This window comes from Pinus tabuliformis, chromosome 9 (assembly GCF_031772625.1).
Source record: "Pinus tabuliformis cultivar Carrire ecotype Pingquan chromosome 9, CPIR1, whole genome shotgun sequence".
NCBI classification, from domain to species: Eukaryota; Viridiplantae; Streptophyta; class Pinopsida; order Pinales; family Pinaceae; genus Pinus; species Pinus tabuliformis.
Genome location: NC_142307.1, coordinates 1,994,323,794 through 1,994,351,266, shown reverse-complemented (window position 1 = coordinate 1,994,351,266; position 27,473 = coordinate 1,994,323,794). Strand labels below are relative to the sequence as shown.

The 27,473-nt window shown below is 41.8% G+C and overlaps 1 protein-coding gene across 1 annotated transcript in view; it reads left to right on the top strand.

The window, feature by feature from the left end:
• The window catches only part of LOC149157031 (protein PLASTID TRANSCRIPTIONALLY ACTIVE 14-like), a 297,084-nt gene that overhangs the window by 181,113 nt on the left and 88,498 nt on the right, over window positions 1-27,473 (top strand). The window contains exon 8 of the mRNA XM_089444948.1: window positions 1,598-1,703. Coding sequence (XP_089301074.1) covers window positions 1,598-1,703 — 106 coding nt within the window. The remainder of the gene's footprint in view (window positions 1-1,597; window positions 1,704-27,473) is intronic.

Below are 27,473 nucleotides of genomic sequence, written 5' to 3'. Positions count from 1 at the left end.
GAGAAAGAGGGTTATTTTGTCCACAAATAAAACCAATCCAAGCCCAACCTCCAATCACCGAAAATTTAAAACCGGATTTTCCCAAACAGTAAGCTTCAACCTTTGTCCTCCTTGGCCTCTTTCTCACCTCAGATCCAACCTTTTTTCTCTGTGTTAGACCAAATGATCTGAATTGAATTGATGATAACTGAGCTGCACATGCATAAATAGTTGTTTCAACCTATGGTGAAGGGACACATCAGTTGGTTAAAGAAGGCCAACTTATGTAGGCTTAAGTCGGCTAGCTGACTTCTTAATTTCTTTCAATTTCAAAAATTAATATCTTTACAATGCCAAGGAATTAGAGGGCAAGTAGGTACTTGTTAGAAAGGTCTTGAAGCCCTCTATCAGCTGGTGTAAGAGGCATATCAAGATTTTGTTTCTAATGTCACAACTAGATTTTTATTTTATGACAGTCTTTAGAGTTTTGTGACAGCCCTTAGGAATTTGTGGTAGGATAGGGCTTCTTCATCATAGGGATATAGGGTATAAGGATTAATTTGTTAGGGCTAGGGCATCATCACGAGCAAGGATTCCTAGAACTAGTGTTAGGGTTTTATTGCAAGGAGTTCTTCTTCATAGATTTAGGACTTCATCCAAGTATGTTCATTCATGGCAGCCTTTAGGGTTTTTGTTATGCTAGAGCTTCTTCTTATTAGGATTAGGTTATTCTCCAACTAGTGTTGGCATCAAATATCTAGGGCATCATCTAGGTCTTGCCAACCAACAATCTTCCGAGGCTTGTCAATTGAACAGTGCTAGAGCTTCTTCATCCATTGATCTGCTAGGGCTTATGCTAGGGTTTCAAGATAAGGGCTGCAACCGTTAGGTCTTTTGCTTCAACACATTAGGACAAGGACAAAGCACTTGGGTATCAAGGGCTTGTATCAACAAGGACTTCATCATCTTCAACAAGTGGCTATGGTATAGGGTTAGGGTTTTGCACTTAGGGTTTGCTTCAACAATACACCTAGGGTTTGTCATCATGTTGACATCAATGACAACTTTACCAATACTGTTGCCTTTGATCGGGATTATAGGAGAAAAAATCTCATCTAGTTACTCCTAGATGTGAAGGGGTAACAATAGTCACAAGTTACAACGCCCTCGGCCATCTAGTGCATGTGTCCCCTAATACTTTGGCTGTCTAGTGTTCAAAATTCAAATACTATGTTTGTGATTCCAACTCACCAATCTCTTTCTAATTCAACTCATCAAAGGGGTCCACTGCCAATCTTTGTGAAAACTTTTACACAGCTCAATTTCCAGAAGTTAAACATCATAATTACTGACTGAAATCCTGTACACTGTGATATTTATGTTTTAAGCTTTTCCAAACTGTTCAGACATCTGGCAAAGGTAATTATCAGTGTGCTTTTCACCCTAGAATCTAGTTGCAAGGTAATGAAAAGTATATGGATAAGTATAAGCTATCTAGCAATGGTTGTTTCTGTCATGCTGCTTTGGAATGTTTCTTACAGTATTGATTCATTTTTTTGTGTTGTATTCCCTTCTTATGGTTGAGCTTTGACATTCCTTTCTGCTTTTGTGATAACAGAATCCGTGGGATGTGGTAGAATTTTCAGGGGAAGCAAAAATACATTTGGATTCTTTCCTTTCAGCTTTCAATATTGCAGGGTTGGCAGATGAATTCTATCATAATGGTATGCAAGATATACGTCTCTGTTGTTGTCTCTAGAAAATAGACTGTTCGGTAAAATTAACACCATTATACTTTTATTTGTGTGAGTTGTGTATACTGAAATATTTTGTTTTCAAATTATTAGAATTTTTGAGTGGATAAATCTAGTTCATTACCAACCTGTAGCAGACTTGACCTGGCTAAGCACTATTGCCGCTGCTTGAATCTAGTGCATCCAATGCTGCCAGCTGATTGTCTCTGGCAGACAGTGGAAACAGTTATATTTGTTGGAGTATTACACTCAAATAGTGTTTACAATCTAATGTAAAATTCATGTTCATATATGTAAAATAAATTGAGAATTAGATATTATTAGAAAGCATAGTTAGGTTGTAGCTCTAGCAGAATTCCCTAGCAAATAACATGTGGTTCAACCCCATTTTATCAAAAATTTATTGTATTAAAAACATATATTTTACGTGGGTCTCTTTCTATTCATGTATTGTCTTTCTTGTGTGCTTAAAAGTTTACATGGTATCACCTAATTTTAGTCTAAGAAGCCCCTAAACAAGTTTGACAATGAGTAAACATAAAATAAATTAATAGTTCTTGGATTACAAGGCAACCCACTAGTTCAATGTAAAATTATGCCACAAATGACACACACTTGTGAGCCATGAGCCTCTAAATGATGCGTCATTCCCTTTTTGGGCTCTTGATGCTATGGGATGGTGAATATAAGGCCGAAGGTGTGTCCATTTATCATGATCATCCATCATTCGAGGGATATCCCCCAAATTGAACCTCAAAACAACTCCAGGGTTCCCAAATCCAACTAGGGTGCCACCATGTCATCTCCATGGGTCTCCAATTGTCAACACAATGCCTCCTCTCTCCAGTGTTAGGACTTCATTAGGTGCAACAAGCCCTCCCTGTCATGTCATGGAAGATCACCCTCATTTGGGCTCTGAAGCATCCCCTACCCATCAGGTAGTGTCAAGGCTAGCCTAGGGGCATGTTGGGTCCAGTGGTGCGAGCATCAAGAATCATCCATGTTGGGTCAAATATCAATGTCCTGGTTCTTGGGGGTGCTTTGTGTCATGCATCAACTGCTCAAGTCATCATAATGTGCAATGCTATATGTAAGTGGGCAACACTACATTTGCTAAGTCATCATCCTCTCTGAAAGGCTTGGATACCTATGGAGTGGGTGCCCTCCACCTGACAAAACCAACTTAAACTCTAATGAAAGAAGCCATTCATTAGATACTAATATCATATAAGCATATAACTTGACCAAAATTGCATGTTAAGGGAATATTAATACTCCAAACTTAGATCACCTTCCAATTTCCTAGACCAAGTCCAGTAAAGGTGTTCCCTACCTTGATAGAGGTGGCTAATGATCAAACCTATTAGGTGCTTTCAACCCCTAAGGGGAGGTGGAATTTCCAAGGTCAAACCCTCAATCAATAGGTGTTAATGTAAATGCATGGCAATGGAGGGCGTGAGAAATGTAACTAGTTTCGGTCTTCATAATTGTTGTACTCATTTCAATATGTATCCTATGTAACAAACACGAAAAAAAATAAAATTATTATTATTAAAGCATCGGTTTTATGCTCATTATTGATGGTCTTTTAGGTAAAAGCATGTTCTTCGTGCTTCTAGGGTTTGTTAGGTCTTAGGATTTATTGTCATGAGTCAAAGGAGTCAACATCATCTTTATAAGACCCTTTTGGGCAATTTGTAATTGTAAAAGGAATTATTTTTGAGTATAGCATGTCCTGGAATCTCCAAGAGTACAAGTCGGCCTAAATGAGGGAACTCGACCCCTTGAGAAGGCTATATAAAGAAAAATTCAACTTCATTTGGAGACATGCTCACTTACAAGTTTGATCGTCAAGAAGGTGTTTGATCTATAGCTGGGAAGGAGGAAAGGAGAGTGAAGGTCTGGAGGAAGCTGGGAGGCCGAAATATCTTGTCTTTGGGATCTATCTCTCTCACATGTGTGAAATTCTAGGGTTTCTGGGTTGTAGAAACAAGCCGAAATTGCGGATTCGAATTGCAGGAGGATGAAAGTGCAAAATTTATAGGTGGAAGAGGGAAAACCCTTGTCTTGGCCTCGCTAAACTTGGGAGAGCTATCTTGCTCTAAGTAGGTCTTAGGAGAACGCTATATTAGGGTTTCTAAGAAGCTACAAGGATGAAGAAGCCGGGCGAAGTTGCTAGACGAGTAGCAGTGTTGTTGCTGGCAGGTTGATGTTGCAGTGTGTAGTAGTTTTTGTGCAAATTTAAGGACTTGAGGAAGGGCTGACTTGGTATTGGGAGAAGGACTTGGTCTACAGATTGGGTCTTTGTATCTCATTTGAAGCAGATTCTAAGAAAAGAGTTTTTGGGTTTTCCCCTTGGAGGGTTTTTTCCCTAGCTGAGAGCCTACATCTGTGTCCTCTTTTGTTGTTGTTCCTTCTCGATATTGTTTGATGAAAATATCTAATTAAAAGAACATAAAGAAGATGACTAAAATTCACTAGCAAGTATCAAGGTCAAAGAAAATAAGATTGATAAGCTATCACTTTATCATTTTCTAACATGGTATTAGAGCTAAGGTGAGCAAGGAAGGTAGCTGGAAGGACACTAGAAAGAATTGTTCATCAAGTGATAGGAAGCTCCCAAGGCCTAAAAGAAGAATATTATATCTTGAAGGGATCTGGTTAAAGTCCGGTTGATAGAAGACCCTTCTCATCTAGGGTTTCTACATTGAATGTTACTTTTTGTAGCATCAGATGGTGTTCTAGTCTCGACAGATGTCAAAGAGGCTAAAAAACACTAGGATTCCATAACCTAGAATAGGTTTCAGGAAAACCCATGTAGTATACCTAGGGGGGTTAATATGGGGTACAAAGGGAGGTACCCAAGGGAATAATGTAAGGATGATAATAAATGGGCCATAATTAATAAATAAAGTGGTTAACCCGCATTATGCAAGGGACCACAAGTAGTTAGGAAATAATGTGACTGCTGATTTTTGGTAGCATCGAATGTGCTCTAAGCCTCAAAATTTGCAGGGAGGCTTGGACAAATGTTTGGGAAATTCCACTCAGAGACAGTTTTATTAAAATAATTAATTATTTTTAATGGAAGCCTAAGTCTAAACTTAAGAAATTAAAATATGAAATGGTATTAATCTAACTGTGGGTGAAACTTCTAGAAGAAGATGAGGATCAAGCCAAAATAATCTGAGCCATTGATTAGAATCTAATATGGGCCGTTGGTTCTCAACAAAAGGATTATAAGAAGAGGCTTGATGGGCATTTGGAAATACATTGAGTGGGAGATCAGAGATTGAATTTTTGAAGAGAGCAACACAACTATTGTCAGGGAGAAGTTCGAAGTGATTTCTTACAGTGAGGGGAAGGGATAGTTCCGGTTGGAGATTTCTCCTGATCTGGGAATACTCAGCAGAGGAGGCAGAGAGAGATCTGCGAGAGGCAACGCAGGGCAACGTAGGCTGACGCAGAGGCAGCGTAAAGCCTCGAGGAGATTCATATTTTTTCTAGAGAGGTCGATTTTTGAAGCTAGAAGCCAGGGTGTGAGATTGAGAGGACAAAATCGAAGTCTCAGAGGAAAATCGATCAACAAAAGGGGTGACGATGTCCCTAGAAGCTGTGACGTTGGGCCTACGCAGAGGCAGCAAGGGACAAGCCATTCTGTGGATGGATCAGTCGGGATCGCCAGTGATAGTGTGAGGTATTTCTCACTAATCTTCTGTCAGTCATATTCTCTGTACTGGATAGCCAGCAAGGCATCTGGAGATTGCATTAAAAAAAACTACTATTGAATAATACATACCCTCAGCTGCTGCACTAGTTTTCTCGCATTAGGTTTTTCTGGGGACTTTTGTCCAAAAATAATTGTGTAATGTGTTGTGTATTTATTTCTTGCTCAGTTACTTGTTTCCACAAATAATTTTAATTGGTGAAGGCTGTAGTGTATTAGTTTCGATATTTGTTGTAGGAAGCAGTGAATAATTTGTTCAGTAATTAACAAATAGAAGGAACTTAATCAATTGCTGCAATAGAAATTTGGGCTTCCAAATTTTCACATGGTATTAGTGTTGCAGGTGAAGCAAGAGAGCAGAGCCGGAAGAACCCAGTGCTGAAGAGGAGGAGGGTCAAAGTGCTGCGTAGGCAGCAAATCGAATCCCCAGAGGGACTGCGTAGTCCAGGCTAAGAGGGAAAAAATTTCGAGGAAGGGCTCTCTCTGAGTGAGTCGACAGAGAGGTAAGACTTCTAGATCAAAGTTTCCAGTGTTAGAGGGAGCATCGTAGAAACTTCAACGAAGAGGAGGTTTCTGGTGTGATGCAGTTTTTTGCAGCAATTGTTGGGGCTGAAAAATGTCAGAAGGAAGAAGAGAGATGCTATTGAGGGAATTCTTCCTCAAAGGATTTCCAAACAAGAAGTTTGAATTCTCATTTGCTGAGCAGCAGCAGGGAGCGAAAGATCTACTAATTCCAGCAGGGAGTGCATAAGCCAGTCCAACAGTAGCGCAAAGGTGAGAGGAGGCAATTCGACATTTCGTTCGCAGAGATGGCAGCTAATGGGTTGCGAGATTAGGATCGGTTGGAGGGTGCATCCAACTATGTGATCAGGAAGGCAGGGATCTCATGCCTTTTTGATGAGAACGATCTCAAAACTTACGTCGAAAGTGTGGTAGTTATACCTGCGGATCTAGATCCGCTCAAGAAGTACAAGGCCGAGATGGCGAAGGCCAAGAGGTTGATCCTCAACGGAGTGAGGACCATATAGTGTGTCACATTGTCGACAAGGATACTGCTCGACAGATGTGGGATGCTTTGGTCACGCTATACAAAGGATCTTCCGAGCAGTGAAAGATGTACTTGGAGCAGAAGATGAGATCCACGCAGATGAAGAAGGGGGAACACATTGATCTGTTCCCTACGAAGCTTCAAAAGATCCGAAACTTGTTGGCAACTGTAGGGTCAACACCTCAGCGTACCGAGATGGTGAGGCTGGCCGTAAACTCAGTCTTAGAAGTATGACAAGTGTTTGTCCAAAGTATCCTAGGCAAAGAGAGATTGCCAGATTGGGGAAGGATGTGGGCCGCTGTTCAGCAGGAAGAGATGAGGAGAGACTTAGTCAAGTGCAAGCTTGATAGTAGTAGCAACAACAATGGGACGAAGCCAAAGGAGGAGGATGAGAATGCAGCCCACACATCTAAGGAGCAACAGGAGCAGCTGAAGAAGAAGAAATATGTTTCGAAGATCAAGTGCGTCCGATGTGGTGAAATTGGTCACTGTGCTACACAGTGTCCTCTCAAGAAGAAGGACAAAGACAAGAAGCATGATTGGAAGGTTGCGTCCGCACAAATCAAGGAGTTTGCCATGATTGCCCAGAGGTGGGGTGATATAGAACTATAGTTTGAAATAACTGCAGATGGGCAGGATCCTTGAGGAGTCCACCTCTTGGATCAATACCTTGCTATGAGAGCCTAGATTAGAAGTAGCAGGATGGACCAGTGTCAGTTGGTGCAGAAGGGTGCCGAAGTGACAGTTGAATTGGCTAGGAGCTATTGAATTTTCTAAGTCTATCTATTAGAAAATTAATCTGTATTTTGCTGGTTTATTTGTTCTACATGTTTAAATTCGAACAAGTTATTTGATACATTTAAATACCAAAATAAACACAATACAGTCACAACATCTACAGCCTAGCCACTGAAAGAAAACATGCACACAAGTGACACCGTTATTTTTGGACAAATGTCCCCGGAAAAACCCAATGCGGGAAAACCGGTGCAGCTATTCAGAGGGTTATATTATTATGCAGTATATCTGAGTACAATTGGGTGCCTAACTGGCTCACCCGATAGAGAAAAATACGTGGCAACAATACCTCTATATTCGGAAACAGGTATTTGGAAACCCTGTCCCATGAAACCCTCTCCGGCACAACTCCTTCCAGCCTCTGCGTCAGCCTCCTGCTGACCTACGTCAACCCCAGGACCCTCTGCGCTAGTCCTCTGAGGCACTGCGCAGCCTCTGGGACCCTCTACATCACTCCAACAGCCTCTGTGTGGATGACATAGTCCCTTTGGCCTCTGCGCTGTCTCTGCTGGGCTCTGCGTAGCCTGGACTGGCTGCTGCTCTCGCTCTCTCTGCTTCTGCGCTGGTCTCTTAGTATTGTCTCTGCCTCTCTGCCTCATACTCACTGCCCCTCACTATTGATCACTGATTCAACTTTGCTTAGCAACCCCGCTCTAGCAAAATGAATGACTGATCACTCCAGTGCGTTCTCCAACTGACCTTCAAGCCTCCTCTTATACTTTTCTCGTTGGTCCTTCAATGACCGAGATTAAATCTCTAATCAACGACTAAGATTAGATTTGGCTTGATCCATGACTTTTGGAACCTTCTAACCCAGTTTTATATTAATATCCATTAATATTTTATTTTTCCTAAGTTCAGACTTGGGAACTCCATTAAAAATATTAATTATTTTAATATCTCCCAAACCGAGTACAATCTGTCCAAACCATTTCTAGGTCTTGGAGATCTCATGTGCTTTAGCCTCTCCACCAATTTTCATGGCTAGAGCACATCTGATGCTACCCCAAATCAATACTCCCTCTTAGTGAGGATTGTGCTCTAGCAATACTCTTCACTGAGCATCATTCTGATTATCTTGCACCATTACCTGTGCTGATGCTAGGCCTCCCCGCCCAACAGCCTTTGCACTGCTACATCCTGTACTGCTGCCCATGGCTTTGCCATTGCCGCTGCTGCCTCCGTACGACAACTCCCTCTGCATCTGTGCTGCTGCTAGTCCATCCTCCCAACACTGCATCTACATTATAGCCCCTCTCGTCATGCTGCTTCGTGCTATTGCATACTGCTATTGCACTGCAACTCAGTTACTGAGAATTAAGAAACTAATCCACCCAACTTCTGACATCCGGTCAGGCTAGAAACACTCTTAATGCTGAAGCTTCCTGTGCCGCTAACAAGTGCTCCCTCTACTGACCTCTTCGCCGCTGCAAGAACTCCCTGCATCTCGCACCATTGCACACTTCTCTGTGCCATCTTGCACTGGTGCAACACTCCCGTGCCTCTCGCATTATTGCAGCCTGCTAGCCTCACGCTGCCCGGTGACTCCTTCACTGTAGCACTCTCTGCTGCTTCATCCACATCCATGTCTACTGACATCCGCCAATCCTACTACTCCTCTTCGCGGCTCCCGTAGCAAGGTATAATCCAAGAGGTTGGGTACCTCAAGGATCCTGCCCCTCATCGCCTCTAGTCTTCCTGACTATAGTTCGATGTCTCCCCACTTCTTCTCAAGTGGCACATGAGCACTCATGGCAAAATCGTCATGCTCCTCGACTTCTTTCTCCGCCCTCGCTAGCACTGCCTTCGAGTCAGAAGCCTTTCCCTTACTCTTCTTCCTAGGACACTGGTTCACATAGTGACCCAGTTCCCCACAATGGAAGCACTTGACCTTGGAGAGGTCCTTCTTCTTCCTCTTCTCCTGCTTTCCCGCAGATGCTAGAGTCGCATCCTCTTCTTCTTCCTTCTTGATCTTGACCCCTTGCTGCTACTTCCCGCCTTGGTCAGCTGTCTGATCTCTTCTTGACAAAGAGCCGCCCACAGTTCTTCCCAATTTGGAAGACTTGTCCTGCCTAGTATGCTCTAGACAAATGTCTCCCACTCCTCAGAGACTGCGTTAAGTGCAGTCCTTACCATCAACCCCTAATCTGACGTGGCCCCTCTGGAAGTCGGTCACGGATCTCCTTCAACTGATCGAGGAAGACATCTATCTGCTCTCCCTTCTGCATCTGGTATGACCTTAGCTGATTCACCAGGATAATCTTCCTCTACACGGAAGTATGCTGGTACAATGTCTTCAAAGTGTCCCACATATCCTTTGCCGTTTCCTTCTTAGCAATTTGTGGGACCACATGATCCTTGACCCCATCAAGGATGATACACTTTGCCTTAGCTATTGCCTCCTCATACCTTTCATTAGCTACCGGGTCAACTAGGATAGCCATCACTCTCAAGGCGAAGCCCTTGATATGATGTCTATCTAGAATGGACAAGATCTTGGCTTTCCAGACCACAAAGTTGGACGCTTCGTCCAACTTGTCTTGATCTCTCAGCCCATTCACGGCCATCTCGCTGCTCTTTTGTCAACTCCTCCGAGTCTCTCTACTTCCCGCGTGGAAGTTCTCGGTTCGACTCCTATTGAGTCTCTCTACTTCCCGTTTGGAAGATCTCGGTTCGACTCCTTCGAGTCTCTCTACTTCCCGTCTGGAAGTTCTCTTCTGGACTCCCTATGAGTCTCGATTTCCCTCCTGAAAATCCTTCTGCCAACTGTCAAGTTTCTCCTCTCAGATCGTCTATGCAACTACAACACTGATCCGGATTCCTTGGCTAGAAATTTGCCTCGGCAACAATTCCCTCTACCTTGGCCTTGCCCTATTAGGTACTGTTCTAACCACAGTACCCCACTAGCTTCGCTCTTGCAAACTGCCCACAACTTCCTTTGCCCCAACAATTGAAGGATTGAGCCTCTTGGCTTTGTGCAATCCCGGCATTGGCAAAACAACTCCCTCAGCCAACTGCGTCAGCCCTCCTGGCCTCTACGTGGCTTTGCATGAGCTTCTCTCTGCCCTCCCCAGCGTCTGCGTTGACCTCTCTTTGGCCCAGATTGATGACGCAGTCCCTTTGCGTCAACCCTTCCTTTGTTGCTTTTGCAAGGATCAACTACTGTCACTCGGGACAGCTGATTCTGCTGCAAATGCTCTGCTCAGCTGATGCCTTCAGTTCTCCTGTGATCTGCAACCATGCTCTGATACCATGTTGAATTTTCTAAGTCTATCTGTTAGAAAATTAATTTATATTCTGCTGGTTTATTTCTTTTACTTGTTTAAATTCGAACAAGTTATTTGATACATTTAAATACCAAAATAAACATAATACAGTCACAACATATACAGATCAGCAACTGAAAGAAAACAAGCACGCAAGTGACACCGTTATTTTTGGACAAATATCCCCGGAGAAACCCAATGCGGGAAAACTGGTGCAGCTATTCAGAGGGTTATATTATTATGCAATATATCTGAGTACAACTGGATGCCTAACCGGCTCACCCGACAGAGAAAAATACACGGCAGCAATACCTCTATATTTGGAAACAGGTATTTAGAAAACATGTCCCACGAAACCCTCTCCGGCACAATTGAAGATCAACACTAACCCTTCTAGCCTCTGCGTCAGCCTCCTGCTGACCTGCGTCAACTCCAAGACCCTCTACGTCAGCCCTCTGAGGCACTGCGCAGCCTCTGGGACCCCTTGTGTCACTCCAATAGCCTCTGCATGGATGATGCAGTCCCTATGGCCTCTGCGTTGCCTTTGCATAGCCTTGACTGGCTGCTGCTCTCTCTCTCTGCTTCTGCGCTGGTCTCTTAGTATTGTCTCCGCCTCTTTGCCTCATACTCACTGTCCCTCGCTGCTGATCACTGATTCAACTTTTCTTAGCAACCCCACTCTAGCAAAATGAATGACTGATCACTCCAGTGCGTTTCTCCAACTGACCCTCAAGCCTCCTCTTATACTTTTCTCGTTGGTCCTTCAACGACTGAGATTAAATCTCTAATCAACGACTAAGATTAGATTTGGCTTGATCCATGACTTGTGGAACCTTCTAACCTAGTTTTATATTAATACCCATTAATATTTTATTTTTCCTAAGTTTAGACTTAGGAACTCCATTAAAAATATTAATTATTTTAATATCTCCCAAATCGGGTACAATCTGTCCAAACCAGTTCTGGGTCTTGGAGATCTCTTGTGCTTTAGCCTCTCCACCATTTTTCATGGATAGAGCACATCCGATGCTACCCCAAATCAATAGGAGTGCCAGAGACTGAGCAGTGCAAAGCTAGAGTTGGCAATAATGCAGTTGGAACAAAGTAGAGTCAGCAACAATGCAGAGGGTTTAGAGGGTCAGCACAGAGACTAGCATCAATCAAAACTCCAGCAACAAGTGCATCATGTTGAACACCTGTTCAGTAATTTTGGATGCTTTTCCGTTGTTGATGCAGTAACACCAGCAGTTGGAGAAGGTTGCAGTGTGTGAAAATTCCCAATCCTCAAGGAATCCTTATTGTAGCAAATTTGAATCTACTTCACCTACTTGATTTTAATATACAATATCAAGTTATTCTCTGAATACTGAAGCAAATTACTTCTGCAGCCTACACTACTTTAATATTTGATTACATGAAACAAAAAACTGAGCAAAGAACAAGATACATAGGACACCGTTATTTTTGGACAAAATAGTCCCCAGAAAAACCCAATATGTGAAAATTGGTGCAACAACTCTGAGGGTTTTCTATTATTAAGCAATAGTTCTGAATACAATGCTGGATGCCCTCCCGACAATCCAGTGATAGAGAAAATAAAATGGCAGAAAAACTGAATGTGTTTTACCTCACTTCACCTGGCAGATTTCGGCTGATCCGCAGCAAAACTGCCTAACCCCAGCTACCTCTGCGCTGGCACTGCATAGGCCCTGCGTCAGCCTTACAGGCTGAGAGTTAGCTTTGCACTATCTCTTCTGCCTATTGCGTCAACCTTCTCGGCTGTTTCGGCAGTTCCCTGACAGTTCTGGATTTCTACGCGAGGGTAGCTTCAACTTCTACGCTGGCCCTCTAGTTTCGTGTCAGGCTTGTGTGGGCCCAGATTGACCCATCGTCAGTCCTCCTGGCTGCTGCGCTACGTCCACTAGCTTCTCTCCGCCTCTCAGTTAGTACTCTCGAACTATCCCTACCCCTCTGCTACAGCTGATCACTCAGTTCGAATTCTCTGTGAAAAATCTATCACTACAGCAACTGATTTATTTTTCCTACTTATTCTATAATAAGTTATTTATGAAATTACTTCAATAAACATTAAAATAAATACTGCTTCAAATATCACACCGTAATACAGAAACAAACATATGCACAAACTAAATTGACACAGATATTTTGGACAACAGTCTTTGGAAAAACCCAATGTGGGAAAACCAGTGCAGCAAGGGAGGATTTTATTATTTAGCAATTCTTTTGTACAACGGGGTGCTAAATTGGCTTACACACAGAGAGATAATTCTCCAGCACTTGTCCCAATCCCAGCGTCAACCCGGCTGGCCTCTGCGTGGCTGTCAAACCCTCTGCTTCAGCGCCTGCTTGACTGTGTCAACCCTGGGCCTCTCTGCGTCACTCACGCAGGCCCAGCAAGTGAGTGCGCAGTCTTCTGCTGCCTATGCGTCTGCCTGAAAAGCCCTGCGTCTGCCTCTCCTGCCTCAATGCTAATCTCTAGTGGCTGATCCCGCCTCTTTGCTCCGTACTTGCTGCCTCCTGACTGCTCACCAGACCGCTGGTTCAATTTCTCAACTAACCCCGCTCCAAAAATTGCACTGACTGATCTCCCTCAGTGTATTCTGCAAGTGACCCTAAAGCCTCATCATATACTTTTCTCGTTGACAAATCAACGGCCGAGATTAAGTCCCTAATCAACGACTAAGATTAGATATGGCTTGATCCATGACTTTTGGACCATTCTAACACAATTTTATATTAATACTCATTAATATTTTATTTTCCTTATGTTTAGACTTAGGGACTCCATTAAAAATATTAATTATTTTAATATTTCCCAAACTGTTTAGAATCTGACCAAACCCTTTCTGGGTATTGGAGATTTCATGTGCCTTAGCCTCTCCACCAATTTTCATGGCTAGAGCACATCCGATGTTACCCCAAATCAACATTCTCAGCTTCCTAGCCCAAGAAATCAAACTCCAGATCAATTCATTCTCTCCGTGTGTCTTTCTAAATGAACCCCAAGCCTCATTCTTATACTTTTCTCGTTGAGACTTCAAAGGCTGAGATTAAGTCTTTAATCAATGGCTAAGATTAAAATATGACTTGATCCGCCTTCTAGATCATTCTCACCCATATTTTGATTAAACCCATGAATATTTTAATTTTCCTAAGTTTAGACTTAGCAACCCCATTAAAAATATTAATTATTTTAATAAAATACAATCCGGGTGGAATTTCACCAAACGGTTTCTGGGTTCTTTAGAAGTCATGTGCCTTAGCCTCTCCACCAATTTTCATGGCTAGAGCACATTTGATGCTACCAAAAACTAACACAGTGCAAATATAGTATTGGCAGTGGCAGTGCTAGCAGCAACACAGATGCAAAATTTATGAGGGTTGTAGTACAGATGCAGTGTTGGAGGCAGAAGCTTTGACTGGGGAGGTTAGAGATGGATTGATTGACTGCATTGACCACATGGTCCCTAAGGAGAGTGATCAACTGGAGATACACTGACAGATCACTTGTTTCAGCAGAGCCACAGGTACCTTTGGCAAGAACCTAGCAAGGATTGCAAGGGAAGCAGATGAGCCAGGTAAACAAACAATTTCAATTTTCAAATTCTTATTTTGTTAAATTGTTTATAATTTGAAAGTTGGATATAATTTGTTGAGCTAACTCATTACACAACTATGTTTTTTGCAGCACAATGGTGGGAGGCATTTGGTAGCCATTGTCCTCAATTGCAGAAGTTTGCAATCCGTATTTTGAGTCAAACTTGCAGTGCTACTGGGTGTGAGCACAATTGGTCTGTCTTTGAGAGGATTCACACGAAGAAGAGAAACTGTTTGGAACAAAAATGGTTAAATGATCTAGTCTATGTCCAATACAACCTCCGACTAAGACGCAACCAATTGTTGAACAAAAGCCCTGATACAAATCCCATTGTGTTGGAAGATATTGATCCAACATTAGATTGGGTAGTGGAGAGTCATCTAGCAGAGTTTGATTTTGATGAGGATATTGGTATTTATTTGGATTTACATACGTAGGCATTAGTTGAACATAATGTTCAGTTGAATGCATATCCACTTGTACTAAGCCCAGCCCCAAGTCCTCTAGTTGCAGGCACTTCCTCTATTCATCCACGACGGAAGCACATATCTTGTCTATCTGAGCGTGTAGCTGTTGCGCCTGCTAGTGCTACTACTTCTACAGTTGCAGTTGGAGATGGTGATGAGGAGGAGGAGCAGCCATGGGTGTCCCTCTTTGACTCTAAATCAGAATCTGAGCCAGATGATGTTGGCTTCTCTAGCAGTAGTCAGTAGAACTGGTGACTAGTGATGTTTTAGTTTACTTTTGTTGTAGAGGCCATTTAGAGCCTCCTTGGTTATGTGTTTTTGTTTTGATCTCTATATCATATATGTATTGGAGTCTTGGACAGTGCACTGTGTGCCATTTTGATATAATGGATATATTCATGAGCCTACTTTGATCATATGTTGTCTTCTCTCTATATTCTAATGCTTTGTGTTTGGAAACATGAATGAAAATCTTTAAAATTATGTTTTTCATAAAACAAATAAATATTTAATGTATTTTTTACAATGACCGAGTCATTGAGATCAAATCAATCGAGTCGATACCGAGTCGGAGCCGACCCTCGGCCGGTTCTGAACACGACTCAGAGTTTTAAAACATTGGTGCTTCTTGCTTGATGAATTTGGCCTGAAGACCAATGCGGAAAATGTTGTGGCAGTACCAATCGATGTAGATTAGCTAAAGGAATATAGGAAAAAAATGGCCAAGGTGAAGCAAATGATCCTGGATGGAGTCTAGAACCATATAGTCTCACATATATTTGGCAAGAATACTAGCAAGGAGATGTAGGATGCTCTCGCAAGGTTGTCTCAGAATCCTTCTAAGCAACGAAAGATGTTCTTGAAGGAGAAGCTGAGTGTGAAAAATTTTGAATCTAACAAACCAAAAATCCTACTGCAGTAAACTGATTTGCATTACCTACTTGTGTTCTTCATTTTAACAAGTTATTTTAAAAAATATTCAGAAAATATTAATGCAAATACACTGCAGCCTACACCATTATATAGATCAAGTACTGAAAAATAAATGAGACAACCACACAAAGGACACACTTATTTTTGGACTAAACGTACCTGGAAAAACCTAGGGTGGGAAAACCGGTGCAGTAGATATTAGGGTTTTATTATTAAGAAGATTTATGAATACAACTAGGGTGCCAAATCTGGCTCACCCAACAGAGAATAAACCCGACAGAAGTACCTCTATCCGGAGACAGATATTTTGGCGAATCCAACAATTGGATGAACAAACCCCACAAGTGACTGCGTTGTCCCCAATGCTGTGCAGCAATGGCTGCTCCAAGCTCTGCGCTGGAACTGCGTCACCTCCTCTAGGAGTTGCGTCACCCTCCCAGTGAGCCTTCCCAGCTCAGAAATCGATTTGTTGAACTGCTGCTTGATCTGCCTCACAAAAACCCCAACGCTGCCTCTAAGTGACTGTGTCAACTCCTCTAGCCTCTGTGTCACCCTTTCTGGAGCTGTGTTGTCTCTCCCTGGTGCTGCTTTGCCTCTCTGCTATGTATTCTCGGCCTTGGATTGAAGTCCCTCTGCCGAACTACCCCTCTCTGCACTAGAAACTCACTCCGAAATTCTCAGCAAACCACACCCCAAAATTTCGAACTAGCTCAAGTGCTGCTCTCTCTGTGTGTCTTCTCCAACTGACCCCAAGCCTTCCTTTATACTTTTCCTGTTGAGAAATCAACAATCGTGATCTAATCTCTAATCAACGGCTAAGATTAAATTAGAATTGATCCTCGTCTCTTAGAAGCTTCTCACCCATATTTTCATTAATACTCATTAATATTTTAATTTTCCTAAGTTCAGACTTAGGAACCCCATTAAGAAATATAAATTATTTTAATAAAATACAATTCGGGTGGAATTTCACCAAACGATTTCTGGGTCTTGGAGATCTAATGTGTTCTAGCCCCTCCACAAAATTTCGGAGCTAGTGCACATCCAATGCTACCCAAAAAACAACACTTCCTCTTAGCGAGGAATGTGCTCTAGCAATACTTCCCAATAGAAGTGTCACACTGATCCACGACATTGGTCTTCTGCGCTGCTGATGCTTGGCCTACTGCCCCTCATACACTGCGTTGCTACAATCTGTACTGCTACCCATGACACTGCCACTGTCACTGCTGCATTTGTATTGCAACTCCCTCTCAATATGCTGCATCATGCTACCCATAGCACTGCCACTGCTAACTGTTGCACTGCAACTTAGTTGCTAAGAAGTAAGCAACTGAAAAGCTACCCAAAATATGACATGTTGGTCAGTCGAGATGTCCCTGGATGCTGAAACTACCTCTGCTGCTAATTTGGGCTGACCCTCTGATGCTACTGCGTTGTTGTATCTGCTCTGTGCCTCCCACACTGCTGCAACACTCTACTGTGCTGCTTCAGACTTTGGCACTCTAGCTCTGCCAGTGTTGCTCCATCATCCCTTACTCCAACTGACTCTCGTCATTCTGCTACTGTCATTAAGGGCTCCTGTAGCCATATATGATCCAAGATTTTGGGCACCTCAAGGATCCTGCCCTTCTCTGCAGTCCTTCCTACTACAACTCAATATTGCCCCACCTCTTCTCTAGAGGTGCATGAGCATTCATGGTGCAATCATCATCGACGACCATCTCTGCTAAAATGAATGTCAAACTAGTTCTCTTCTCCCTCTTTCGCTGCTGCCCCAACAAAACTCGTATCTGGATTTCTTTGGCGCTAGAAATCCTCTAACGAACAAGCTCCCTCCGAATTTCAATTTCCTTCATGGAAATCCTTCTGCCAACCACTGTCGAACCACTCCTCTCTAATCTCTCTTTGCTGCAGCTCAGCACTAGATCTAGATTTCTTGGAAAGAAATCTTCTGAGGAACTGATTCCCTCCACTTTGCTTCTGCCCCACTTGGTACTGTTCTGTACTAACAGAATCATCACCCCATTAGCAACTCCAGATGAAATCTGCACTGCAACTCTAGCCAACCAGAAAAACAAGACTCAACAGTCTCTGCGCTGGCCCAATAATCACTGCGCTACCCTCTGTAGCAACAATGTCAACCAATCAGGCTAACGCAAGCTCTGCGTGAGCCTCCCTTGGTGACTATGTCACCCCTCCTTTGCACTCTCGGCCAGAAATTGCGTTCTCTCGGGACAGCTGTCTTTAGAACAGATTTTCCTCTGTCCTTTTACAGATGGCTTCAGTCCTCCTTGATCTGCAATCACTCTAATACCATGTGAAAATTTCTGAATCTAACAAACCAGAAATCCTATTGCAGTAAACTGATTTGCATTACCTACTTGTGTTCTTCATTTTAACAAGTTATTTTCAGAAATATTCAAAAAATATTAATGCAAATACACTACAACCTACACTACTATACAGATCAAGTATTGAAAAATAATTGAGATAACCAGGCAAAGGACACTTATTTTTTAACTAAACATACCTGGAAAAACCCAATGTGGGAAAACCGTTGCAGGAGATATGAGGGTTTTATTATTAAGCAGATTTCTGAATACAAATAGGGTGCTAAATCTGGCTCACCCAACACAGAATAAACCTGGTAGAAGCACCTCTTTCCAGAGACAAATATTTTGTCGAATCCAGCAACTAGATGAACAAGCCCCACAGGTGCGCTGTCCCCAATGCTGTGCAGTGATGGCTGCTCCAAGCTCTGCACAGGAACCGCATCACCTCCTCTAGGAGCTGCGTCACCCTCCCAGTGAGCCTTCCCGACTCAGATTTCGATTTGTTGAACTGCTGCTTGATCTGCCTCACAGAAACCCTGGCGCTGCATCTAAGTGACTGCATTAGCTCCTCTAGCCTCTGCGTCACCCTTTCTAGAGCTGGGCTATCTCTCCTTGGCACTGCTCTGCCTTTTTGCTATGTATTCTCGGCCTTGGACTGAAGTCCCTCTGCGGAACTTCCCCTCTACACTAGAAACTCACTTCGAAATTCTCAGCAAACCACGCCCTAGAATTTCAAACTAGCTCAAGTGCTACTCTCTTTGTGTGTCTTCTCCAACTGACCCCAAGGCTTAGATCGTTTTGACTTGATTTCTATCTTTTTCTAGAAGTTACACCCACGATTAGATTAATAAATATTAATATTTTAATTTTCCTAAGTTTAAACTTAGGAACTCCATTAAAAATATTAATTATTTTAAAATAATTGTCTTTGGGTGGAATTTCCCGAAACGGTTTCTTGGTTTTTTGGAATACATGTGTCCAAGCCTCCCTGCAAAATTTGAGGCCTAGAGCACATTCAATGCTACCCCAAATCAACACTCCCTCTTAGCGAGGAATGTGCTTGTTATATAAAAAATTAGTTAGTCTATAGTTATTAGGCAAAGGGCATGATCAAAGATCATGCCCATTCACTAAGAGGCACCCAAGGCAGTATATAGCCAGGGCCTCCCTCAAAATGTAAACATCATCTATTCAATTATTAATAAAATATTTATCATGGCTGTCAATTATTAAGTTCGTGTGTTCCCTCTGGTATCAGATCGGGTCGATTCTCGCTTCTTTGCCTGCAAATACACAAAAGTTTGCATTCAGATCGTGTTGTTTCCTTCCACCACTGTTTTTTGCAGATGCTACAAGCCACCACCTTGTTCTTCAATGCAACAAATCGTAGTCATCAACCGCCTTCTTCTTCAGCTGTGGCATACGTCATCTCCTCGCCATCGTGCTCCCGCTGACGTCTTTTGCCATCGAATTCCACCGTCCACTATCTTCCTTTCCGCCCAACCCACGCCACCCCAAACGCATGTCTTTTTCCTTGGTATATTAATCTACATAACCCACAAAGATTAATTGATAATAACTTATATATATATATATATATATCTATATATATATATATAATATAGTTTAAAAACTGTATGTAACAAAAAAAAAACCTATATGCTATATAATTAAAGTCAATTAATTTAATTATTAAAAAAAAATTAAAAAGCTGGCTGACAAATATACACCACCACAAACTCGTTCAATGTCGTCGATGTCAATGGCCGATTTCAGCAAAAAATTGATTGATTTGGAGAATAGGATTACTAGCCACTCCGATGATTTCAACAAAAAATTAGTCGATCTCGAGAGTAAGGTTATCGGGCATTCTGACGATATCAAGAAGCTTCAGGATACAACAAATCAGATAGAACTACAGCTCGGGCAGAACCATATCCAATCCGAAATGAATCATAATCAGACAATAGCGTTGCTGAACACCTTGTGTGGAAGGATGAAGGTTACACCCGAACAACTACTCCAAGATGATGGAGGTAATCAACAACACAATTCATCAGATTCAACAAATTCAGCAGATTCTCACGAAAAAGTGGAATCTCCAAAAAAATCATCCACGCACCATCAAGGAAATAGTAATGTGACTTTTTCAAATAAGCAACTCTAGGATACATTCACCAACCAACACCCTCTTTTCGCTCCACCGTTAGCAACGTATCAATGACAAGCAAAAATCGAGCTGCCCAAATTCGATGGGAACGAAAAATGCAGCGTTGTGTGGTTGAATAAAGCAGAAGAATACTTTGAGATTTACGACATTGACAATGATGACAAAAAGATTAGGCACGCTTCCATGAAAATGGAAGGAGAAGCATATAATTGGTATATGTGTTGGAAGAAGATGAAAATTGCCATCAGTTGGAGAAAATTTAAGTATGCATTCTTTAAAAGATTCCAAGGTGTAAAGGAAGAAGAGTTCTTTTCAACACATCAGATTATGGCAAAAAGGAAGTGTGGATGAGTGCACTCGAGAATGGGATACCTTAGCAACACGAGTACCTAGGTTATCAGAATCTCGTCTAATTCTATCATACATCTTCGGACTTAAAACTCATCTACAAGTAGAACTTGAGCTTCAAGACATTACGTCAATAGAAGTAGCAAGATGAAAAGCAAAAATTGCTCAAAAAAATTTTGAACAGATATTGTGGTCAAAACCAGAAAAAGTATATTCGAGACGAAGAATGCCCTAGTCTGTGGATACGGATAATACAAGATATGTTCCACCACATCGTCGTGAAGGCGAAAAATCTAACGTAGAAATACAAAGGATAAAAGAAGGAAAATGCAAACGTTGTGGCGAGAAGTGGGACCCTAAACATAAGTGTGCTAAAGGAAAAGAATCAAAGAACCTATATAACTCTGAAGCAACTAATGATTCAAACAGTGATGATTTCGACATAGAAGAAACAGAAGATGCCCCAGATTTCTCTCCAAAATTAGATGACGGAAGTATTCTGCAAGTGTCACTATCAGCTATGACAGGTATATCACAACCTAAGACTCTAAAATTGAAAGGACATATAAAAAAGAACAATGTAGTGGTTCTTATCGACTCTGGTAGCACCCATAATTTTTTAGATGCAGCCGTGGCAAAGAGACTCAACATTTTCTCATTTCCCTTACCGAACATGAAGGTGATGGTAGTTGACGGTACGAAGATTGAAAAGGTAGGGAAATGTCATAAGGTTAAATTGCAGATACAAGACTTTAATTTAGAATCTCCATTCTCCACTGTACCATTAGGAGGAGTAGATGTGGTTTTAGGGATCGAATAGCTAGGAACTCTAGGCAATTATGTTGCCAACCATCAAGTACAGTTTGTAATATTTAACTGGGAAGGGCAAAGGTACAAGTTATATGGATTCCAAGCACCAGAGAATCAAATCGTATCGTCATCTCAGATCATGAAGATGATTCGAAAAGGAGCACCAGCTTATGTAGTACAATGTCACCAATTAGAAATGTTATCTGCAAACATGATCAGCGAAGAGTCACCAGAGATACAAGATCTAATTCAAAAGCATGAAAAGGTATTCCAAGACCTACCTATGAAAATGCCTCCTAACAAGGAAATTGAACATACAATAGAAGTCAAAGCAGGGTCAGACCCCGTCAACATCAAGCTGTATCGATATCCACATCACCAAAAGATGGAAATTGAGAGATTAATCCAAGACCTTTTAAAGTGTGGGATCATCTCGAAAAGTAAAAGTTCGTATGCTGCTCCAGTGGTATTGGTAAGGAAGAAGGATGGTTCATTCAGGCTATACATTGAATATAGAGGATTAAACAAAATAACGTTTAAAAACAAATTCCCAATTCCCTTTATCGACGAAACGTTGGATGAACTACATGGCGCAAAATACTTCTCAAAATTGGACTTAAGGTCAGGCTATTACCAAATCAGAATCAGGTTGGAAGACATACCAAAAACCACATTCCGAACACACGAAGGTCACTATGAATTTAAAGTAATGCCATTTGGGTTAACCGATGAACAAAAAACGTTCCAAGCCACTATGAACGAATTATTCCGTCCATATCTTAGGAAGTTTGTATTAGTATTCTTTGATGATATTTTAATTTACAGTAAAACTTGGAAGGAGCATTTACAATATCTGGATAAAGTTCTTACACTACTGAAAGAGCATCAGTTCTACACAAAAAAATCCAAATGCACCTTTGGAAAGGAAGAAGTAGTATACCTCGGACACATTATATCCCATGAAGGCGTAAAAGTGGACCCTAATAAAGTCAAAGCTATAAAGGAATGGACCAAAGCGGTTAATATATCCAAGCTCAGAGGGTTCTTAAGATTGACGGGATATTACCGAAGATTTATTAAAAACTATGCACATATAACTACACCTCTGACAAACCTTTTAAAGAAGAATTCATTTCAATGGGATGAGGAAGCAGGAAGGTGTTTTGAAGAACTGAAGGAAGTTATGTCTAATGCCCCGGTATTGGCAACTCCAGATTTCTCTAAACCATTTATCATCGAGTGTGATGCTTCCAGATTCAGTATAGGTGCAGTGTTAATGCAAGAAGGGCATCCAATAGCTTTTGAAAGCAGGAAGCTCAATAAAAGAGAACGTCTCAAGTCCACATACAACAAGGAAATGCTCGCTATTATGCACGCACTGGCTAAGTGGAGACAATATCTTTTGGGAAGTAAGTTCTCCATTCAAATAGACCATAACAGTCTCCAGCACCTCCTTCAACAAAAAACACTTTCCGAAGAACAACAAAAATGGATTGAAAAAATTGTTGCCTTTGACATGGAGATACTACATAAAAGGGGAAAAGACAATGTAGTAGCAGATACCCTGTCTAGGAAAGACGATTTGTAGTCTCGGTTGTTGTTCTTGAATGGATTAATGGGATTCGAAGTGAGTATGCCAAGGATCCAGAAATAACTGCGATAATCATTAACCTTCCAAACAACTCAAAATTTGAATGGAAGAATGATATTCTATGGTACAAAGGAAGAATCTATCTAAATGCAAACTCCAAGTTTAAATCCAAGATACTCAAGGAGTCACATGATTCACTATTAGCCGGACATGTAGGATTCTTTAAAACTTACTACAATGCACGTCAATCATTCTTTTGGAAGGGGATGAGTCGTGATATTCAGAAGTATGTAGCAGAATGTGACACATGTCAAAGAAACAAAAGTGAAAATATTATGACACCTGGATTACTTCACCCCTTAAACATTCCGAATCAGAAATGGGAAGAAATATCAATGGACTTTATTGAGGGATTACCTGTATCTGAAGGCAAGGACAAGATTTTCGTAGTGGTCGACAGACTCACCAAATATGCTCACTTTATGGCAATAAAGAAATCAGACTCAGCTAAACAAATCGCTGAAATATTTTGCAAAAATATATATAAATTACACGGTTTTCCGAAAGTCATTGTGAGTGATAGAGATGCCAAATTCAAGGGTAATTTTTGGAAGGAATTGTTCAACCACATAGGAACCTACCTAAATATGAGTTCCGCTTATCACCCTAAAACAAATGGACAAATAGAGGTTGTCAATAAATGTTTGGAAGCCTACCTACATTGTTGTGCTACATAAAAACAAAATAAGTGGGCTCAATGGTTGCATCTCACTGAGTGGTGGTATAATTCTACTTATCATATGTCAACAAAAATGGCTCTATTTGAAGCTTTGCATGGATATGAACCCCCAAAATGGAAGGATCTAGATGCTGTCCAGAAAAATCTACTTGCTGCTAAAAACCAACTAGAAGAAACCCAAAAAATCGTCCAAACCCTAAAAGAAAATTTGAATAATGCAAGGAACCGTATGAAGCAACAAGCGGACTGAAACAAAAACGAAAGAGAATTTGAAGTTGGAGAATGGGTATTTGTCAAACTCCAGCTATACAAACAGTTGTCCTTGAAACAAAAAGGAAAAAATAAATTGGCACCGAAGTTCTATGGACCATATTAGATCAATAAAAAGATCAATGAAGTTGCATATGGTTTAAGCCTTCCAGAAAACAGTCGTTTTCACAACGTCTTCCATGTCTCCTGCCTTAAAAGGCATTGGGTGACCATCAATCAATGCAAACAATGCTTCCATCCCTAGATGATGAAGGAAGGGTCATTTTAGAACCAGAAGGTATCTTATCTACCAGAGAAAGGAAGCTTCGATCTCGTGCAATCAAGGAATACTTAATCAAGTGGAAGGACTTACCAGAAGAAGAAGCTTCTTGGGAGACTGAAGCATTTCATCAATAACATCCATCCTTACGTATGCTTTGAGGACAAAACATTCTTTTGAGAGGAACGCAATGTTATATAAAAAAATTAGTTAGTCTATAGTTATTTGGCAAAGGGAATGATCAAAGATCATGCCCATTCACCAAGAGGCATCCAAGGCAGTGTATAGCCAGGGCCTCCCACAAAATGTAAGCATCATCTATTCAATTATTAATAAAATATTTATCATGGCTGTCAATTATTAAGTTTGTGTGTTCTAGTGCTCTAGCAATATAATGCTGCTACATATTGCTCTGACTCTGAAGCATCGTCCTTTGCGCTGCTAATGTCTGACATGCTGTCCACGAACTACTACACTGCTACTGCAACTGTACTGCTGGCTTTGATACTGCCATTGCCAATGCTACATTTGGACTACCACTCCCTCTCAAATGTTGCATTTGCTATGCTGCTAGCACTGCCATTGCTAACACTGCATCCATGCTGCAACTTAGTTACTGAGAGAAGCAACTGAAAAACATCCAAAATTATTGAACTAACTGTATTTAGTATGTTACCACGTGAATGCTGGAACTGACTGTTGCAAGTCTCTACGCTAACCCTTTGAATCTATTACGTTGTTGTTGACCTTTGATTTGTGCCATTTGCACTGTTGCTAACTCTGCTTTGCGCTGCTTAGACTTTGGCGCTCCTAGCCACTGCAACTGTCTCCCGACACTCCTCACCACCATTCGGCACTAGTCCATCCTGCCACTACAAAACTGGGCTCCTGTAGCAAGGTATTGATCCAAGTGGTGGACTCCTCAAGGATCTTGCCCATCTGTAGCTCTTTCGAACCACAACTCCAAATTAGCCCACCTCCCTCTTGGAGGTATCTCGACTGTCATGGCAAACTCCTCCTATTCGATCTTTGTCGCTGCAACCTTAGGATTGTGCTTCTCATCCTTGCCCTTTCTCTTCAAAGGACATTGAGATGCATAGTGGCCCATCTTGCCACATCTAAAACACTTCTTCTTGGAGACATCCTTCTTTTGTCTTTGTTGCCCCTGTTTCCCTTTCAATGCAAGGGCTGCATTATCGTTCTCCTCCTTGGGCTTCGACCCACTGCTGCTACTGCTTCCGTCAAGTTTGACCTTGACTAGGTCTCTCCTCTTGTTTTAGAGCTGCCCATATCTCATACCAATTCGGCAATGCTGGTCTGCCCAGATAATCTGGACAAAGACTTGCCACTCATCTGAGACAGAATTGAGGGCCAGTCTAACCAACTTTGAATCTTGAGGTGTATGCCCCGCAGCAGACAACTCATCACGGGTTTCCTTCTTCGTGAGGAATGGATCCACAGGCTCCCCCTTCTGCATCTAAGCAGATCTTAGCTTCTGCTCTAAGTACATCTTCTACTGCTCAAAAGATCCCTGATATAACGTGGCCAAGGCATCCCACATCTCCTTAGTAGTCGCTTTGCTAGCAACATGGCACACAACATGATCCTTGACTCCATCCAGGATCATCCTCTTAGCCTTTGCCATCTCAACCTTGTACTTTTTCAGTAGATCTGCATCCACAGGTTCAACCACCACGCTGTCGATGTACGTCTTGAGGGCATGCTCATCTAGAAGGAAAGACATTCTAGCCTTCCAAATGACATAGTTGGATGCTCCGTCCAACCTGTCCTGATCCCTCAAGCCACTGGTTGCCATCTCCTCCGAAAATTGTCGAACAACTCCCTCTTTCTCCCTACTGCGTAGCTTCTAGGCTGGCTTACGTACTCCTTGATGGAGTTGGTAAGTCTGCTGCTCCTCTACTGCCCAGCAAATGAGAAATACTAATTTCCTCGGCAAGAAACCACTGAGGAAGTATTCCCTCACTATGCGATCTGCTTCCTTCTTCCGACGACTTTTCTGCCTAGCACTCAGCTTGCAGAAAACTGCGTCCCTCTAGCTCCGCGCTGAGGCTCTGTGTGGCTCCCTCTGCCTTGGAAAATTCTTGATCCGGCAGTCTTCCCTCTCTGTCGACTCACTCAGAGAGAGACAACTTCGAAAATATAACCCTCCTGGCTAGAACAGTGCAATCCCCCAAGGGATTTGAACTGCTTCTTGCTGTAGCAACTTGGCCCTTGCCTCAATGCTAGATCTTCTCTTCCTGTTTCACATCAAACACTCTGATACCATGTGAAAATTCCTAGATCTAACAATCTCAGGAATCCTACTGCAACTAGTTGAATCTACTTCACCTAGATTGTAAATTACATTACAAACTTATTTCAGATTTCTTCTTGAAATATTGAAGCAAATTACTGAAGCAGCCTACACCAAATTAAATATGATTCTGAAACATAAAAACTGAGCAAGGAAATACAAACATATAGGACACCGTTATTTTTGGACAAAAGTCCCCGGAAAAACCTAATGCAGGAAAACCGGTGCAGCAGCTTTGAGGGTTTATTATTATTAAGCAGTAGCAAATTCTGAATACATCTCTGAATACCTCACATGGTTATTCAGTTACAAGGAAAAATATAGACAGAAAGAATTGTGAGGTTACCTCACACTATCACTAGAAATCCTAGCTGATCCAGCCCCAGACTGATTGCCCCCGGCTTTTCTGGCTGCCTCTGCACAGTATCCGCGTCAACCCACCGTCAAGCTCTCTGGGGACAATGTATATCCTTTGGCTGGTTGATTGCTGTCTAGGAGATTCTATTTCTGCCACCTGGTCTCACACCCTGGCTCCCGACTTCTGAAACTCGAATTCCGTCTTCAAATTTCTTACTCCTCACTGGCTTCTACGCTGCCTCTACATGGATCTGCGTCAGTTCCTTTGGCTCTGCGTTGCCACTACTGGATTACTCTCTGCCTCTATTTGTTGATGATTCTCTGGATGCTATCCCTACCCCTGATCTGCAAGAAATATCCTGAATCGGGTTTTCCTCCTGAGAACTTCTCACTTCAAAAAATCGATTTCTTGATCTTTCTTGGAGTATTTTCCAAATGACCCTCAAGCCCCTTCTTATATCTTCCTGTTGGACAACCAACGACCTAGATTAACTCCTAAGCAAAGGCTCAAATCGTTTTGACTTGATCTCTGTCTTTTTCTAGAAGTTACAACCACAATTAGATTAATACCCATTAATATTTTAATTTTCCTAAGTTTAAACTTAGGAATTCTATTAAAAATATTAATTATTTTAATATAACCATCTTTGGGTGGAATTTTCCAAAACGGTTTCTGGGTTCTTTGGAA